The 18,654-nt window shown below is 59.1% G+C and overlaps 2 protein-coding genes across 3 annotated transcripts in view; one reads left to right on the plus strand and one right to left on the minus strand.

Annotated features, from left to right (window-relative positions):
* Positions 1-11,544, plus strand: part of DBNL (drebrin like) — an 11,786-nt gene extending 242 nt beyond the window's left edge. The window contains exons 2-14 of one of the 2 annotated variants that reach the window (XM_027669439.1): positions 573-628; positions 2,476-2,588; positions 2,832-2,906; positions 3,189-3,335; positions 3,943-4,020; positions 4,501-4,652; positions 5,290-5,344; positions 5,882-5,956; positions 6,058-6,160; positions 7,424-7,534; positions 8,956-9,060; positions 10,076-10,183; positions 10,496-11,544. In XM_027669439.1, the coding sequence (XP_027525240.1) occupies positions 573-628; positions 2,476-2,588; positions 2,832-2,906; positions 3,189-3,335; positions 3,943-4,020; positions 4,501-4,652; positions 5,290-5,344; positions 5,882-5,956; positions 6,058-6,160; positions 7,424-7,534; positions 8,956-9,060; positions 10,076-10,183; positions 10,496-10,635 (1,318 nt within the window). In that variant the 3' untranslated portion in view covers positions 10,636-11,544. The remainder of the gene's footprint in view (positions 1-572; positions 629-2,475; positions 2,589-2,831; positions 2,907-3,188; positions 3,336-3,942; positions 4,021-4,500; positions 4,653-5,289; positions 5,345-5,881; positions 5,957-6,057; positions 6,161-7,423; positions 7,535-8,955; positions 9,061-10,075; positions 10,184-10,495) is intronic. The other variant, XM_027669441.1, reaches the window with a different exon arrangement.
* A 709-nt stretch (positions 11,545-12,253) lies between these two features.
* Positions 12,254-16,590, minus strand: CAPG (capping actin protein, gelsolin like). Its single transcript, XM_027669429.1, has 10 exons — positions 16,505-16,590; positions 15,668-15,726; positions 15,431-15,603; positions 15,208-15,362; positions 14,743-14,910; positions 14,077-14,226; positions 13,904-13,996; positions 13,335-13,467; positions 13,171-13,259; positions 12,254-13,073 (listed from the first exon to the last, which is right to left on the minus strand). Exons 2-10 carry the CDS (start codon positions 15,688-15,690, stop codon positions 13,008-13,010), a joined length of 1,050 nt encoding a protein of 349 aa, XP_027525230.1. The 5' UTR covers positions 15,691-15,726; positions 16,505-16,590; the 3' UTR covers positions 12,254-13,007.
* Positions 16,591-18,654: the final 2,064 nt, after the last annotated feature.

Raw genomic sequence — 18,654 nt, forward strand, 5'->3', positions numbered from 1 at the left:
GGGGGGGATGAGGGCGTTGCGAGGGGGCTGGGGGGCGTTTGGGGGACGGGGGGTGTGCGAGGGTCTGTGGGGTGTTTGGGGGCCGTGTGTGTTTAGGAGGGCCGAGGATGGCTCGGGTGGGGGATGGGGGATGAAGGGGGAATGGGAGGGGGTGGGGAGGGGGTGGAGGGGTGGAAGTGAAACGGATGGCTGGGGATGGGTGTTCTGGGGGAAGATTTAGGGCCGGGCCAGTGACTTGTGGGGGGATGTGGAGTGTCAGGCAGTGTGGGGGTGCTTGGGGGGCATGTGGGATGTATAGTAAAGATCAGGGGTGTGAGTAGTATGAGGGGGTCGGGGGTATGTAGGGGGGCTGTGGGCGTGTCTGAGGGGCTGTGAGGTGTATAGAGGGAATGAGGGCTGTGGGGGTGTCTGGGGGTATCAGTAAGTCCCTGGGCTGTGGGGTGGGCAGCATGTGGGGTGGGGGTCTCTATGGGGCTCTGAGCTTCAGGAGGTGTCGGGGGTGCGTGGACACCCCAGATGGGCACCGTGCTGGATAAAACTGGCTAAAAGTCCCCTTTCGGCCTTAATTTTAGGGCTCTGTTCACCTATGAAGGCAACAGCAATGACCTGCGGGTGGCTGGCTCTGGAGGTGAGCATGTTGGGGTCTGTCCCCCCATTCCTATGGGTCTGGGGGCTTCCAGGGCTCGTGTCACTCTACCTGCCTGGGATGTCAGGGGGTTTTTAACCCCTGAGGGTATTTTGGGGAGTGCCCTTGGTGGTTGGACAAGGGTGGCAGCTGTGTCAGGGTGTCCAGTGTGATTTTGGAGCGAGGAATATGGAGCAGAGACTTGCCGGCAGCTCTGCTTCTCCTTCCTTTTCATTTTCCTCCTTTCCCAAGGATCCAGAGTTTGGACCCTGGTTGCTCTGTGCATCTCTGAAGTATTTTAGATCCTGGATTTAGGCAGGTCCATGTGGATGTCCAGCCATTCACCCAGCTAGGGCTCCCACTAAATGCTCTTGAAGCCTCTCACATCCAATTCTCTCCTTCTCACGACTGTTTTTTTTTTTTATTTTTTATCTGACTGCTGGTTCCCACTGAAACACTCCTGGCTGGGAAGCCAAAACTATTGGGAAACAGCGCAATAGAGGGTTTCCCCACTCTAGGTATTTGTATCCTCTTATCCCTCCCTGGCTTCTTTCCTAATTTCCAGGTGTTTCTCCCAACCCACAGAGCTCTATGGAAGTTTCTGGGATGGTCTGCAGGGCCTGGCAGAGCCCATGGAGCCAGGGACATGGTGCTGGGGAATTTTGTTCAGAAAAAGCTCTTGTTGAGCCACAGATGAGGGTTTTGGGGAGCTGCAGAGGGTGTGCCCCAAGCTCCTCACAGATCCCTTCTCCCTCCAGCATTTCCATCATGTCGTTCCATGCCAGCACTCACCCAACCGGCCTCAGACTTCCAGCCTTCAACTTCCCTGCTGGGTTTGGAGCCAAATTTAGAGCCAAAGCATAAATATTTAATAAGGAGAGGGAAACGATCTGGGTGCTCCTGCAGTACAGAGCGAGCCGGGCTGGGCTGTGCCCGTCCTCCCAGGGCTGATCAGGATCAGTGGCTCTTTTCCCCCTGTTCAGGGCTCAGACAATCTAGTGCAGGGGGAATTGTGGTCTGGAGTAATTTTTTTGAGATGAGAGTGTGAGTTTTTGGTGCTTTTCCTCCATTCCTGGTAGCTTTTTGGCATAGTGGGAGTGATGCTGTGCCCTTCCCATTGCTCACTCAGCCCCTGCCTGAGCCCTGTGTGGGATTTTCCCCCTGGGATTCACTTCTGAGCCCCCAAGTCTGATGCTGAGACCACCCTGGATGTGTTTAACAGTGAGGGAAGCGTCGGGGCAGGAGGTGGACAAGCAGGGCCCTGCCCCATGTCGCCCTCTTGGTTCCTTCTCTACTTCCTGTCTGACAAAGCAGGAACAAAGCTCAGCCAGTTCCTCCACCACTTCCCAGCACCATTCCTGCCCTCATGAAGTGTTTTCCGGCCATGCCGGTGCTCGCCGGAGCGTGGTTTTGTACAGGAACCTGTGGGCAGAGCTGGCAGCTGCCTGCTCTCATTAAAGCCTCTAATTAATCTGGGGGTGTGAGCAGCTCCTTCCCCTTCTCTGTCATCCCTTCACTTGGTTACAGATCCAGGATCTTTCTCTATGGGGTTTGTGAAAGCCTGAGGAAGAGGAACTGGGTGATTAAGGCTGCTGAGAATGGGGGTGGGTGAGAGAAGGCTGGGGCTTGGCTCCCAAATAATTATGTGGATGACAAATGATCAGGTAATGGAAGGACCAGGGTAAACACTGAGGGGTCTGAGACGATCCTGTGGTAGGACATCCCCAAATCTCATGGGGATAATCTCCAGGGAATAAGGGGCTGGGAGCTGCAGCCTCCATGGGTTTGGCTGTTCCCAGCATGTGTGTGGAATGGGCTGGACTCACTGCCTCTCCTTCCTCCCGGGGCAGACGGGGGGCTGGAGGAGATGGTGGAGGAGCTCAACAGCGGGAAGGTGATGTATGGCTTCTGCCGGGTGAAGGATCCCAACTCCGGGCTACCCAAATACGTCCTCATCAACTGGGTGAGTGGGGGTGGACCTCAGTTTATCGGGGAGGGAACTGGAGCCCCTGTGCCCTGTGCCCAGGCTGGGAGAGCTGGGGGTGTCCAGCCTGGAGAAGAGAAGGTTCTGGGGACACCTTAGTGTCTCTTCCAGTGCCTGAAGAGCCTCCAAGAGATCTGGAGAGAGAGTCAGGCTTGATCCAGGTGCTGCTGCCATGGATCCAACTGGGATGGGCTCAGGTGAGCCGATGGTTTCTCTTTACAGACAGGTGAAGGTGTCAATGACGTGCGGAAAGGAGCCTGCGCCAACCATGTCAGCACCGTGGCCAACTTCCTAAAGGTCTGATCCTCCCAATGTCCTCCTTTAGGGAATCATGGAATGCTTTGAGTTGAAGACACATTATAGACCATTCAGTTCCAGACCCCTGCCATGGGCAGTGACACTTTCTACTTAGACCAGGTTGCCCAAAAAATCTGTCTGGAGATTTTCTCCATCTCACCAGAACCCTTTTCCTTCCCTTGGGGGCTCCAGGAGTGCAGACAGGACCCACCAGGGCAAGGTGGTGGGTTTGGGGGCTCCCAGGGTGACCCCTTCACCCCTGTGCTGGTTCTTTCCGCTCAGGGGGCTCATGTCACCATCAACGCCCGGGCAGAGGAGGACGTGGAGCCTGAACTCATCATGGAGAAAGTGGCCAAGGCCTCTGGAGCCAACTACAGCTTCCACAAGGAGAGCAGCAAGTTCCAGGACTCAGGGCCTCAGGCTCCCGTGGTGAGTTGAATCCATGAGGGTTTTAGGGTGGTCCCTCTGGATGGGGGAAGGTCTGGGACCACTTTCATCCAGTGATGGAAGTGGCTCCCTGGGCATTGACACATCCATGGAATGTTCAGTCTGGAGAAGGGAAGGCTCCAGGGAGACCTTAGAGCCCCTTCCAGTGCCTAAAGGGACTCCAAGAGAGCTGGAGAGGGACTTTAGAGAAGGACCTGGAGTGATGAGGCAGTGGGTTTACACTGACAGGGCAGGTTCAAAGTGTGGAATCATGGAACGGATGGGTTGGAAGGGACCTTAAAGCTCATTCAGTTCCACCCCCCTGCCCCCTTCCACGAGACCAGATTGCTCCAAGCCCTGTCCAACCTGGCCTCGGACACTTCCAGTGATGGGGCAGCCACAGCTTCTCTGGGCAAGCTGTGCCAGGGCCCGCAATTGCCCATTTTTGGCAACATACACGTTGCTGGCCTCACCCAGCCCTTCTTTAAATTTTGGGGCAAAGCATCAGGTTATAGGAACTTCTTAGAAGAAGTCCCAGACTGTGCTGATTTGGGCTGATTTTTGACAAAAAATGCAAAAATGGTAATTTGTCTGTGCCTTCCCTCCGCAGGGCTCCGTCTACCAGAAGACAAACGCAATGTCCGAAATCAAGCGAGTCAATAAGGATAATTTCTGGGCCAAAGCAGAGGTGAGCACATGCCTCGGAGCACGAAGCCTTTGGATTTAGCTGGAGATTACTCTCCACGTGCTGTGTTCCCTGTCTGGGAATCGGATAATGCTGCCTGGAATCAGAGATCCAGAGCTCAGGGAAGTGCAGAGCTGCTGCCTTCGGGTGCTCAGGGAGGAGGGGCTGAGTCCTGAAGGGGAAGGTGCTCCTTTTTCTCATCTGAGTTTGGCTCAAGGCTGCTGGGGTGGGCACGGGGGAGGAGGGCTGGGGTGCACCCCAGCTCCAAATGAACCCTCTTTGGGTGAGGAAACTGATTTTTGTCCCCTCTGAAGGCTGCCTTGTGTTTCCTTCCCCTTTCATGTTGGGTTTTACTGGGGTTTAATGATGTGTGAACCTTCTGGCTGGGGGCCACCAGCCCTGGGACCTGCTGCGTGCCCCAGGATGCAGAGGGCTGGGGGCAGTGCCTGTGACCCCCACCCCTCCGTGCCTGTGTGCCCTCAGAAGGATGAGGAGAACCGGCGGCTGGAGGAGAAGAGGAGGGCGGAGGAGGAGCGGCAGCGGCTGGAGCGGGAGCGGCGGGAGCGGGAGCTGCAGGAGGCGGCAGGGAGGGAGCAGAGGTTCAAAGCCAGATCCAGTGAAATCGAAGCCCAGAAGTGAGTGGGATGTTGGGAATGATTCCAAGAGGCTGTCCTGTCCTCTGGGGTCTCTCGGTGGTGCTGGGTATCCTTGTCACCATGTATGTGAGCTGTCCCGACTCCTGCAGAGGTTGTTCCTCAGGGAATGGTGGATCATGTCCATGCATTCCTCACTGCTGGAATTCCTGCAATCCCAGGAAATCTCCTTTAAGGGAGCATATGTGGAGAGGATTTTGCTCTGGGTTGGAGGGAGCATCTCCCTAGCTCTCCCTGCCCACTCATCCCCTTCTTGCTTCCCAAACTCCTCTCTAACACCCATGGCACCTGTTTTTGGGGTGCTGGAGGTCTAGGCTGGCTTTGGGGGAATCTGAGCCCTGAGGGACTGCAGGGAAGTCTGCTTGGCCCCCACATCTGAATGCTCATGTCCATATCCCTGAGGAAGAGATTTCTCTGGATTAATCCCAATATTTGGAGCTGCTCCTGCCCCTCTCACAATGTTCCTCTCTCCAAGGGTGACCTGCGACTCCTCATCTGGCCCCAAAGTGAGGGGGAGTGTCCCCAGAGTGAGGGGGACATCCTTCCTGTGCTCTTCCCAGGGAGCTGCAATGGGCTGAGGTCCCAAATCCTTGGTTTTAACCCCAGTTTGTCCCCACAGGAGACTCCAGCAGCAACAGGAGGCTGAGAACAGGGACAGGGAGCAGCAGCAATGGGTGAGCTCTGGCACTGGCCCCAGGCAAGGTTTATCCATGATGGAGGGGATAGAGACCCGGGATAGGACAAGTGGAAATGGCCAGGTTGCACAGGGGAGGTTTAGACTGGATACTGGGAGAATTCCTTTATGGTAAAGGGCTGCCCAGGGCAGTGGTGGAGTCCCCAGCCCTGGGAGGATTTAAAAGACACATGGATGTGGCACATAGGGACATGAGTGGCCTTGGCAGTGCTGGGGAAACAGTTGGGCTTGGTGATCTCAGAGGGCTTTTCCAATCTGAATCATTCCATGATTCCATGAAACCAAGTGCCTTTTCTCAGCCTCCCTCTCAGATCCAGGGTTTCCTCTCCATTCCCCCTCCATCACCATGTGAGTTCCTTGGGTCCAGAGGAGGCAGGATGGGGCTGGAGGGGGCTGGAGTGGGCAGAAGAGGCAGGATGGGGATAGGATGATGCTGGAAGGAACTGGATGGGGCTGGAGCAGCTGGATGTGTCCAGAGTGGGCTAGCTTAGCACGCAGACCCTCTCTTGTGCTGCAGAAGGAGCAGGCTGAGGAGTACGAGACCCAACAGAGGAAGGGCTTCAAGAGAAGCGAGTCGGTGGAGAAAGCCCAGGTACGGAACTGGGAGCGCTCTGGGGGGTGTCTGCCTCGGCTCTGCCCCCCCTGCTACTGCTCTGTGACCTTGACGTGGCATCTGGGCCCTTCCCTGGGCAGGAGGCTGCGACTCTGATTGCACAGAGAGCCGTGAACCCCCGCGACATCTTCAAGCAGAGGGAGAGAGCGGGGCCGGGGGACACGGGGACACCAACCCAGCCAGGTACGGTGTGAGGGGACACAGGGAGGGTGGCACAGCCAGGTATGAGGGGTGTGAGAGGACACGGGGAGGGTGATGAGGCCACCCCCAGTCCTCCACCGTGTCCCAGTGGAGCAGGGTCCCACTGGGGTCCCAGTGGGGCAGTGATACTGTGAGGCCGCTGTTTGGACTGAGAACGGGCAACTCTCATCACATCGATGTTCTCTGCTGTGGTGTCCCACCCCCAGCTCCTGCCATTTTCCAAAGTGAGGTTCCAGCTGTGCCAAGTTTTAACCACCAAGACAGAAGTTTCCCATACTCTCCCTTCCCTTCTGAACCTCAAATTTCATTTTTTTCAATTGAAGTTCAACACATTGACACCAGAAAGACACAACCATTGCAATCTATCCTGACTGCCCAAAGTTCTGCCCAAATTTTTGCATTGCCCGAGCCAAGCAGGATGTTGGAAGAGCCTGATTTGATCTCTCTGATAGAAACCAGGAAGTTTGCAAAGCAGAGCTGAGAGCGGCTGAGGAAGTCCCTGTGAGCGCACGACACCCCTGGGTGACTGCCTCCTCCTCCTCCTCCTCAGTGCAACCCCCTCCGAAGCACCTTAAATTGATTCATTGAATAATCACTTTTACTTGATGACAGGAGCACAAATCCCTTCTTCCCTGGGCAGGCAAGGCATGAGTGGGAGAGGAAGAAACGCCACACTGGGAAAATGTCCTTTTTGCTGGTTAAACATCAGGGGGAGAGGCTGATTTTGAGGTATTTCATTAGGATTTGATGGTTTTCATGGAAGAAAAGGAGATAAATACCCTGGAACTGATCAGACTCAGAGGTGAGGGTAGACTGGAGTCTTGGTGCTGGTAGGGTTTGTCTGGCAATTCTTCTCCTCAGCTTTTGTTTGGTTTGGAGGTGGAGATGGAGAGATAACAGTTAACTCTTGCCACAGGAAATGGACTGGCAGAAACCAGTTTGCATCATCCCCTCCCAGTTTGATGTCTGTGGCATTCAGACTGCTCCAGAAATCACTCTGGAGAGCCAGTGGCAGGGTCTCCCAGCTCCTCTTCCTCCCCCAAAATCTTTTTTTTTTTTTTTTTTTAAATTTTCCCTTGGCTGCTGCTGCTGTAACCAGTTGCCAAACTTGTTTTCCACAACCAGGATTAGAGCTGGAAAATCCTGCTTGGGAGGGTGACTCAGCAGCACCCCTGGGTGCACAGTTGTGGGCTGGGAGTCCTGCTGCCTGCCCAGCTCCTGCAGCCCCTCAGTCTCCTTTTCCAGGGAAGCTCCGCAGCCCGTTCCTGCAGAAGGAGGTGAACTCTGTGCCCAGTCCTGCCTCCCACAGCCAGAATGTTTGGGGGTCACCTCCAGCCTCCCCAGTACCTGCAGCAGGTTCGTGCTTGGCTCCCTCCCCAGAGCTTTTCTCTGCATCTTTCCAAATAGATTCCACAAAATTGGGCATGTTGAGGCCTGGCTCAGAGACTCCATGTGTTTTTCCCATTCCTTGGACCAGGAACCCCCATGTTTGTCACCAGCCAGGACTGAGTGTGATGCTGAGGGTGAGGATGGTTCCTCCTAGTCCTCAGCCGAAGGCTCGGTGTCCAGGGGATGAGGATATCTCCTGCTGAAAGGCTGGAATTCAGCTCCGAGCACCCCCAGCCCCCTCCAGACCACAGGGGCTTTGACAGTCACACTTGGACTTGCCCAAAGTGCCCCGAGACACAGCCGAGACACCGCCTGTGCAGGGGTTTCCCAACTCCAGAGTTACACTGGGCTATTTTCCTATCCCAGTAAAGACCAGTACACAGCCACAGAGTGACAGGACAAGGGGGAATGGCTTCCTACTGCCAGAGGGCAGGGTTAGATGGGATATTGGGAAGAAATTCTTCCCTGTGAGGGTGGGGAGGCCCTGGCACAGGCTGCCCAGAGAAGCTGCGGCTGCCCCATCCCTGAAAGCATTCAAGGCAGGTTGAATGGGGCTTGGAGCAACCTGGGCTAGTGGAAGGTGCCCCTGCTTAACCACTTCCCAGTGGTTTGGGACAGGGATCGATTCCAGAAGAGGGCTGGCTGTGCCCAGAGGTCTCCCCATGTGCTGTGAGTGGCACTGAGGGTTGGCCTTGTTTCTGAATCATGGAATCACACGTTGGTTTGGGTTGGAAGGGATCTGAAGGACCATCTAGTTCCACCCCCCTGCCATACGCAGGGAGGAGGTGAGGGCAGAAACAAGGTGGGGGCCAGGGATGATGAGGTGTGAGGTGGGGTTTAGGGACAACAAAGTGGGGACCAGGGATGAACTGAGGACCAGGGACAAGCTGTGGGTCCAGGGATGAGGTGGGGGGCAGGGACATGCTGAGGGCCAGAGACAAGGAGAGGGCCAGGGGTGAGGCAGAGACCAGGGACAGACTGGGGCCCAGGGATGTGCCGAGGGCCAGGGCCATGCTCCAGTGTAGCCGGGCCACCATCACCACTAGATGCTGCTCTTGGCCATGGCCTCCACTCCAGCCCTTCCCCTCCATGGGAACATGGTTCATCTGGAGTGAGTTTATCCCTTCGAGTTTATCCCTTCCCTGTTGGAGATCCTGGATCTCTCCCTTGTCCTTTTCACTGCTCCCTAAACCCCTGCTTGCTCTCTTCTGTGCTTCCTGCCTGCCCCATCCCATGGTCCAAGCACGCTCCATTCCCTGGCTGAACAGGAGATCTGGGGGACACCCAGCTTCCACCAGGAATGTGCTGTCACTCCAGCCTGGAGCAGGAGGCAGGTGAATGAGGGAACAGGGCGTGAGTTTGGTGACAGATGCCATGTTTCTCCTCAGGACGAGACTCCGGGTACAATTCTGGCGTCCCGATGTCCCATGTGGAAGAGACGAATCTGTACGAGGAGCCTCCAGAGCCCTCAGCCATCTATGAGGAGCCCCCCCCAGGTGTGTTTGGGGGGCAGGGACCCCTGAGGAGGGGACAGGATTCATGTGGGAGAGCGTGGCTTTATCCTTTAGGATGGGTCTGGAACCCTTTTCTGGGTTAAAATCAATAGGAGAAACCCTGGAGCTCACGTGCACTCCAGTGCATCCTCCTAGTGAGGGGGTGCTGCTGCATCCCTCCACAGTGCTCTCCCAGTGGGAGACACTGGTGCTGAGCCCCTGGCACCCAGCCTGTACTCCAGGGCCATCCAGCTGTTGTCAGTGCTCCAGAGCCAGTGAGGGGAGAGGATCCACAAACCTCTTCCAAAGCCCTTTCTCCTCCTTCTCCTGCACATCCAAACCCAGCAGAGCTGGCATTCCCAGCTATTCTTGGCGTGCTCCAATATTCTCCAGTGGCTAACAGTGGGGTTGTGCTGTGCTTCCCTTGGAGATGTGGGGCCCTTTGGTTTCCTCTCCTCTGCTCACCAAACCATCGGCATTCCAAACATCATTTTATCATTCTGGAATTTGTCTGGAAGTGTCCAGCAGATTCCAAAAGATTCCAGAGTAGATGGGCTGAGCAATCCCCTCAGCCTTTCCAGAGGAAAGCAAATGACAGCTGGCTCAGGCTCCAGCAGAAAGCTCCATGGGAAGCTGGAGCTTATCCATGGGAGTTGAACCTCCCTCTGCAGGGGTAACCCCAAGGGATAAGGATTAGATTCCAGACAAGTTTTCTGCCACTGGTCTCCAGTGGTTTTGTTGGGATGAGATCTCAAGGGACAGGGATCAGTGTTGACTGGAGAGGTGGCCACCTTGACTCTTCGGCTCAGGGCTGGTTTGGTCTCCTGGGTCCCGTGGCAGAGACATGTGGCAAGACTTTCCCAGAGCCCAGGTTTTATTCCGGGGGGCACCCGGGACCTCCAGCCTCTGAGCCCCAGGGGTGATCTACATCTCTGGGTGCTTCACGTTGCTGTTTTCCTCACTCCCTCCCTTTTCTCCTGGTAATTCCTGTTCTCCCTCTCTCCTTCCTTCCTGAAGGAACGAGCTGATGATGCCAAATACGACTACGGGCTGGAGTACCAGGAGCCGCCGGACCTGGCGGGGAAGGGGCTCTGTGCCCGAGCGCTCTACGACTACCAGGCTGGTGAGACCCACAGCCATTCCCTGTGTCCTGCCACTCCAGGCCCTTGTCCAAAGTCCCTCTCCAGCTCTCTTGGAGCCCCTTTAGGCACTAGAAGGGGCTCTCAGGTCTCCCCAGAGCCTTCTCTCCTCCAGGTGAACACACCCAGCTCTCCCAGCCTGTCCCCAGAGCAGAGGGGCTCCAGCCCTCAGGGCGTCTCTGAGACCTCCTTTAGACTTGCTCCAGCAGCTCCACACTCCTCTTATGTTGGAAACCCCAGAACTGGGAGGGTACAGGTGGTCTGACCCCCCCCTCCTTCTCTCTATTCCATTCCAGCTGATGACACCGAGATCTCCTTTGATCCTGAGAACATCATCACCAACATCGAGATGATTGATGAGGGTTGGTGGCGTGGCTACGGCCCTGATGGTCACTTTGGCATGTTCCCTGCCAACTACGTGGAACTGATAGAGTAGGGGGGGCTGGCGGGGGGGCTAGTGGGGGGCTCCAGACCCCTGGGACCATTCCAGCCTCCTGGGACCACTCAGCTCCTGCCTGATTCTTCCAAATGACGTGTGGCTTTTTCTTCTTCTCTGTTTCTTTCTCTCTCTAAGTGAAGTGCCATTCCCCACTCCCTGGGCAGCGGGGTCCCCCCAGGTGCTGCCCCCCTGCCCCCCATAGCTGCCCTTGGGTGGGTGAAGGGTCCATCCTACCCTGAACCCCACAGTGCTGGTCTCCCCTTCCTTGGCTTTGGAGTGGGATGGAGGGAGGTGGCAAATCCCTCACAGGGCATTTTCAGGGAACAAATTACCTCCCCCCTGCGCTCTCTCTCACCCTGTGACCTTGGACCTGCTGCAGCCGCACCGGAGAAGCCACTTTCCCAATTTTATTTCACCAGCAAAGCTCATCAGAATGATTTTGGCATCACCAGGAGAGCTGAATCCTGGCTCTGTTCCCCCTCCAACCCTGACCACCCCGAGCTCACCACACATGAACCTGTGTTTTCCTCCCTGCTCTTCCCACCAGAGGGTTTCCCTTCCCTCTCCCCAAATCATGCTCCAGGGATTTAAATTGGGAGTGAATAAGCTCCTCTACAGTGCAGATCCAGCCAGGCCAAGCGGGTGGGACCTCCTCCATTACCCCAAATTCACTGTGAACAAGGAAAAGCCCAGCCCCTCCCCCACATTGAGTTTCCCACCTCAGTGTCACTTTGGGAGTAGAAGGAGAGGATGGGGTTTTGGGTGTCGGGGGGGTCCTGGCTCACCCACCCCTCCCCCTGGGGAACATGGTGGCTCCTCTGAGTCCCTCCCCTGGGCTCCTTCCCCCTCCCTCTCCCCCCACCCCAGGCCCTCCCCAGCTACAATAAAAGGGCTTTTCCTTGGTGATGGATGCAACAGGATGTGGATGGGAATTGGGGTGGAATGCCAGGGGTTTGGTGCCCCTAATGCCAGACATGTTGTCACATCAGATTGTCATGAGCAGGGGCCAAGGGAGGGGTAACTGGGGACATAATTAGTTCCAGCACTAATTATCTGGGTCTAATGAGGGAGGGAGCAGCCAGCAGTGATGGGGGTTGCAGGGTCTGGCTGGCCCCAGGGTGGTGAGGGGATTTGGGGGTGTTGTTGGTGACACTGGGGGTTTGGGGACACTGGGGACATTAGGGATGGAGAGACTGTGGAGAGAGCAGAGGGTGGGACATTTGAGGATGTGGACATGGAGGTATACTGGACATTTGGAGGTATCAGGGACTTGACCACACGGGTGATTTGGGGATGTGGGGGATGCAGGGTGGCAGCCAGTTGGGAGCCATCTCCCACCTTTCCCAACCACTTCAGGGTCAGGTGGTCACACAAGGACTGGGGCTCCTGGTCACTCTGGGTGCTGCCAGCCCCTGGGGACATCCTGTAGCTGTGGGTATCACCCCATGGGGCAGAGGGCTGGTGCCCTGATGACACAGGTGGCCCTGTAGGGTGTCATCACACCAGGGTGGTGGGGACACCTTCGTCCCCTGCAGGGCCATTGCCCTGTCCTGAGTCCCCTTGTGTCCCCCCATCCCCAGGGCTGGTACCACACCCAGAGCAGCCAGACACAGGATACGGCACTGTCCCTTTATTCTCTGGGGCCTGGGCAAGGGATGAGATGCATGGGCACGGGGTGGGCACAGCGTGGCACAGGCACACTCAGGAAGGTGGTCAGGGGGTGCAGGTGGCCCAGCTATGGCAGCAGTGGTTGGGGGGAAGGTGTATTGTGGGCATGGCATGGCTTGGGATGGTGTAGGGATGGGGATGGAGGTAGGCACAGGGTGGGCAAAGGAGTGGGGATGACAGGATGGCACAGGGGCAGGGATGACATGGGTTTGGGGATGGTGTGGAGGAGGGATGGCATGGGGATGGGGTTGGCATAAGAAGGAGATGGTTTGGACTTGGGGATGAGGTAGGGATGGGGAAGGAAGTGACGTGGACATGGGGATGGCACAGGGATGGACAGGGATGACGTGGGCAGGGGAGGGGCAAAGGGACAGGGATGACACAGGGAATGGCACAGGAACGGGGATGACATAGGCTTGGGGATGGCAGGAAATGGTTGTGGCAAGGACACGGGGTGGGCAAAGGCACAGGGATAGCACAGCAATGGAGATGGCATGGGCTTGGCATGGGTCGTCAAGGATGTGATGCATGAGGATGTGAGTGACAATGGCATGGAGATGGGATGAGCAAAGACACAGGCATAGGGATGGCACAGTGACAGGGATGGCTGAGCAGGGCACAAGCATTGCGGGGAGCTGGCACAGCCAGCATAAGCCTGGTGACACCCTGGGCTGGGCACTGGCCCCATGGGCACCTGCTGCTCACTTCCAGCTGGTGAAGAACTGCTTGAAGAGGGGCGTCTCGCAGCCCTGGGGCAGGATTTCCACCTGCCGAGACAGCAATGGGGACAGGGACGGGACAGGGATTGGGAGGGGATGATGCTTCCCATGCCAGCCCCCGGGTACCCCTCACCACTGCACCCACCTGTGTCTGGGGCGGGTGGCCCATGCGGGCGATCACCTCCTCGGCCACCCTGAGGGCCGCCCGGCGCTCCTGCTCGTTGGCCTTGCGCCCTGCGGTGGGGATGTCAGAGCCGTTCTGGGCACGGCCCCCATCTCCATGTCACCCTGTGTCCCCACCCCAGGCACCTTTCCAGACGTAGACCTTCCCGCCGGCGCCGTTGTCCAGCACGAAGCAGTCATTGGGGCAGAGCAGGCTCTGGCTGAAGGGGCTGCCAGCGGCCACCTGGGTCAGGTCCATGTGCCCCGTCGCGTCCGACACCTGCCCGTGGAGGGGACGTCACTGCAAGGTCACCCAGAGCCGCCCCAGCCCAGTGTCCTCCCACCCAGCCACTGCAGCATTCCCCATCCATGCCTCTCAGGGCACCCGCAGTGTTCCCAGGCCATGCCCAGCCTCATATGCTCTCTGGGGCCACCAAGGTGTGTCTGCTGGCCATGCACAGCTCCCTGTGGCTTTCCTAGAACCACCAGAGTGTCCCCTGGCTGTCCACAGCTTCACGTATGCCCAGGGGCCACCACAGTGTCCCCTGGTGTTGCCCAGTCCCACGTCTCCCATGGGACCACTGCACTGTCCCTGGCCATGCCTGACCCTAGAATCACCATGGTGTCCCCTGGCCATCTCCATCCCTGTGCCCTCCATGGTGACACTCAGCCATGCCCAGCCCTGGTGCCACGGGGGTGTCCTGCCATGTCCTTGCCTTGTAGAGCACGGCTGCCCCCGCATTGCTCTGGTCGGCTGCCACGTCCTCCTCGGGGCTGCCCTCCTGCAAGGGGGGCTTGGGGCCCAGCACCTGCCAGAGGACGAGATGGGGGTGTCACAGAGCCACCCCAGGGACACCCATGTCCCCCTCTCCTCCCAGTGAGGACGTACCTGGACCATCTCGGGTGGCTCCTCGCCGTCCACCACGATCTCCAGGCGTGCCTTACCACCCCGCTCGCTGTCCCGGATGGCCACAGCCAGCTCCTGCGCCCTGCTGCGCTCCAGGACGTTGCTCCGGGCCCCACACCACACGAAAAGGGTCTGGGGACAGGGAGGGGAACAGTGGTGATGGAGTCACCCCACAGTGGTCCCCAACCTGCCTCAGCCAGGCTGGGGATGGAGCAGCCGCGGGGGTTGAAGCTGGTCCAGGAAGATGCTGCGATGGGCAGAGGGACACTCCCATGGATGGACAGACACCCCAACCATCAAACCCTGCTCCGGATAGGGGGACACCCCAAGAGGTCAGTGGGCACCCCAAGAGACAGACAGACACCCCAACAGATGGACACCCCAAAAATGAGGCAGACACCCCTGCAGATGGCTGGGCGCTTGGAGAGATGGACAGACACCCCAACAGAAGGACAAACAGCCAGTCCTATGGAGGTACAGGTGCCCCAACCAAGAGGGACACCCCAGTGAACTGATGGATGCCCCAGAGGACAGAGGGACACACAGGACACGTTGAACTTGCCCCCTCCCCACCACCACATGAGAAGGGTCTGAGGGCCAGAGATGGGGACAGCAGGCCCAGGGAGGGGGCAGGTGCACCCTGCTCACCTGTCCCAGGTCGAGGAGGAAGCAGTCCCCGGTGTTGAAGCTGGCCCAGGCTGGGTCTCGCTCACTCGCCCGGATCATCCTCCTGCCCTTCACCTGGTACAGTTTGGGTGCGGGGCCGGGGCCGGGGCTGGGCCGGGTGGGCTTGAATGCTGAGGCCACACCACCTTCCTGCTGGTACAGGGGGCTCAGCACTCTATGGGGTGTCCAGCACCAAATGGGGGTGGCAAACACCCAGCATGGATAGTTAGCACCTGGAGGGGATGCTGAGCACCACATGGGTGTGCTGAGCACTTGGTGGGGTGCCCAGCACCCAGTGGGGATCCCTCTTGCTCAGCACAAATGAAGCAGAGTAGTGAGGGTGTGGAGAGCCCAGCGGTGATGCTGAGCACCCATCTGGAGTGCTGGGAGCCTGGTTGGGGTGCTGCGTACTGGGAGGACCCCAAGTGCCGCTGGGCACCCCAGTACCTGGTAGGTGAGGCCGTGGGGGAAGTACTCCATGAAGAGGTCAGACTCGTTGCCCTGCACCTCACGGTGGGTGACGGGGCGCTCGCCCAGCAGCGAGCTCAGCTGGGTGGAGAGGAGGGCACAGGCGCCCCGCTCGTCCTGCGAGGAGTCCCGGCCTGTGGGCAGCCAGGTGAGCACCCAACCCCACCTGCCCCTGGAGCCCCACAGCCCCCACGGCGCTCACCCATCCACAGGTGGAGGTGGGCGCGCTCCTCCGGCCCGTTGTGCAGCACCAGGTAGGAATCCCCGGAGAAGAAAATCCCCCGGGCAGCCTCGGGGACCTCCACGGGCCGCAGCTGCTCCACCCGCCAGATGTGCAGCCCCGGGAGAGCGGCTGCAGGGCCGAAAGGGGAACCACTGCGGGGCAGGCAGGAGTGAGAGGGCGGCAATCGGGGGGGGGGGCAGTGGGGAGGGGATGTACCTTTTGGGGAGCGCGGTGTACATGGCGTTGGGGTGGCAGAGATGGGTGGATGGATGGACCTGTGGATGGACGGATGGGGGGACACCATGAGATGGACACAAAGGATGGAGAGCCAGAAGGTTAAGGACACCCCAGTGGACAGATTATTACCCTGAAGGACAAATGGATTCCCCAACAGATACCCAGAAAGACAAGTGGACACCCCGATGGACACCTCGATAAACAGTGAGACACTCAGAAGGACAGACCGATATCTGGACAGGTACCCAGAAGGACAGAGGGACAACCCATTGGATAGAGGGACACTGTGATGGACAGATGGACACTCAGAAGGACAGACAGATGCCCCAACAGACACACAGAAGGACAGATACTTTGCCAACAGACATCCAGAAGGGCAACTGAACACACCCAGATGGACAAATGGACACAAATGGACACAAATGCCCCGATAGACACCCAGATGGACAGAGGGGTACCTCACCAGGGAGACAGATGCCACAACGGACAGGCAGACACCCAGAGGATGGACAGACAGCCCCACGTACAGGTGGAGACCTCTATGGGTAAGGGAACACCCCCATGGACAGACACCCCAATAAATGGACACCCAGGAAGACGGACAGACACCCAATAGACAGAGGTGTCCTGACGGACAGCCAGACACCTGGAAGGGCAGACGGACACCCTAGCAGACAGACAGACCCCACGGGGGTGGGATGCCCCCAGACAGACAGACAGAGATCCCCGAGGCACACATTCCATGACAGACAGATGGACACTGCGCCAGCCCCTCCTCCGCACGAACGGACGGACACCTCCGACGGACAGACAGACCCCCTAGGGACGCCCCAAGAAGCCCCGGCTCCGTCCAAGGCTGCGGCCGAGCGGCACCGACGGACGCCCCGACACCCGGAAGGCGCCGGCGGTGAGTCAGGAGCAGGAAAGGGTGGGGACGGGGAGGGCGAGCAGGGGGGAACGGGGCTGGGCCCCCCGGGGGGGCACGTGGCCTCGAATGGAGGGGGCACTGAGCCCTGGGACCCCCACTCTGCTGGGAGCCCCCGCCCCTATGGACTTCCACTCCCCTCTGGGACCCCCACCCTACTGCTGGGGCCCACACCCTCCTGAGCGCTGCCCCCGTGCAGGGGCCACCTACACTCTGCCGGGACCCCCTCCCTCCTGGACCCTTCCCCACTCTGCTGGGAGCCCCATTCCGCTGGGATCCCCCCTCACCCCACTGGGACTCCCACCATCCTGGGGACTGTCCTGGGGATCCCCCCTCCTCCCCAACACTGCTGGATCCACCACACTCTCATGGGACCCCCCCCCCCCCCTGGCGGGGCCCCCCCCCCCCCGGGCCGTGCCCCCCCCAGGAACCCCACCCTGCTGGGACCCTCATGGGACCCCTGCACTCTGAGGACACTGTACCCCATCCTACTGGGACCACGCCTGTCCGGGACACACCTCTCCCCAGGACCCCCACCCGCTAGAACCCAGTGTCACCCAGAGCACAGAGTGCCACCCATGGGCCACCCCCCTGGGGGCTCCCAGGCTTCTTCCCCCCTGCCAGGGGCTGGGGCAGCTTTGGGACCCTATGGGGGTTGTACTGGGAAGGGGGGACTCTACTGGGTGTGAAGACTATACTGGGAGCTGTACTGGGTGTGCTCTGTGGGGGGGCTGAACTGGAAGTGGGCTATATTGGCTGGGGGACTGTACTGGGTGGTCCACACAGGGGCTGGGATTGGAGGGGGTATACTGGGAGCTGTACTGGTGGGGTTGCACTGCAAGGTTTTGCTGATCTGTGCTGGTGAGGCTGGATTGGGAGGGGGTTGAACTGGGGGACTGTACTAGGAATGGGGGGGACTGTACTGGGTGGGGGTATCTACTGAGAGCTGTACTGGTAGGTCTGCACTGGGGGGGGGATATTTGTACTGGGAATAGGGGAGCTGTACTGGGAGAAGGCTGTAGTGGGGGATTCTGTAGTGGGGGAGCCATGACAGGTTAGGGAGGCTGTCCTGGAGTGGAACTGGAAGGGGAGGCGTCACGGGGGGGCTGCATGGGGTGGGGTGGAGGTTGCAGCAGAGGCTCACTGGACTGCACTGGGAGGCACTCGGAGGTGCAGGTGGGGCCCCCCAGCTCCCGGCAGGCCCCAGCATTGCTGGGCAGTGAGTCATGGCCGGGAGGGCTACATGTGTGACGAGGGGGGGCCACGCATGTGACTAGCACGGGAGGCCTGAGCTGCCACGTGGCCCCGCCACCACCGCGGCCCAGGGAGCCTGCGGGGCCCGAGCGGGTGGGGGGCACCCAGTGCGCCCCCCACCATCACCCCCTGCGCCCTCCAACACCCCAGGGGGCACTCTAGAGGGACACACCCCAGCCTGAACCCCCGTCCTGGGCAGGGGGAGTGTCGGGGGGGGGGGTCACACGTGTGTAGTGTGTGTGCAACACGTGTGCAGGACGTGTGCAGTGTGCAGTGCACGGTCCCTGCGCGTGGTCCTGCCCCACACGCAGCTCGTCCTGTGTGCTCCGTGTGCAGCGAGCCCGGGGCACTGCCAGGCATGTGCAGGGGGTGCGCAGGGAGCCCGAGGCACTGCCAGGCATGTGCAAGGGGTGTGCAGTGCGTGTGCCGTGTGCTGTGCATGTCTCAAGTGCGGTGTCTTCACGTGTGTAGTGTGTCCATGTGCTGCTCCAGACAACGGGGGTCCTGTGTGCCGTGCCTGCAGTGTCACGGAAGCAGGGGCTGTGCCCGGTCCCGGGGCAGACGCAGCACTGGCACCTGAGGCTCCGAGCCTGCATGTGCAGCACCCACAGAGGTGCAGTGGGTACAAACGGTGCAGGGGGACAGGGGGACAGGGAATGCAGGGGGTTCAGGGGTTGCAGGGGGTACAGGAATGCAGGGGCTAGCGGGGATTCAGGGTTTACAGCAGCACAGAGGGGTGGGTGGTACAGGGGTGCAGGGCTTACCGGGGTTGCAGGGCTTACTGGAG

This window comes from Corapipo altera, unplaced genomic scaffold (genome assembly GCF_003945725.1).
Source record: "Corapipo altera isolate COAL_440 unplaced genomic scaffold, ASM394572v1 347, whole genome shotgun sequence".
NCBI lineage: Eukaryota > Metazoa > Chordata > Aves > Passeriformes > Pipridae > Corapipo > Corapipo altera.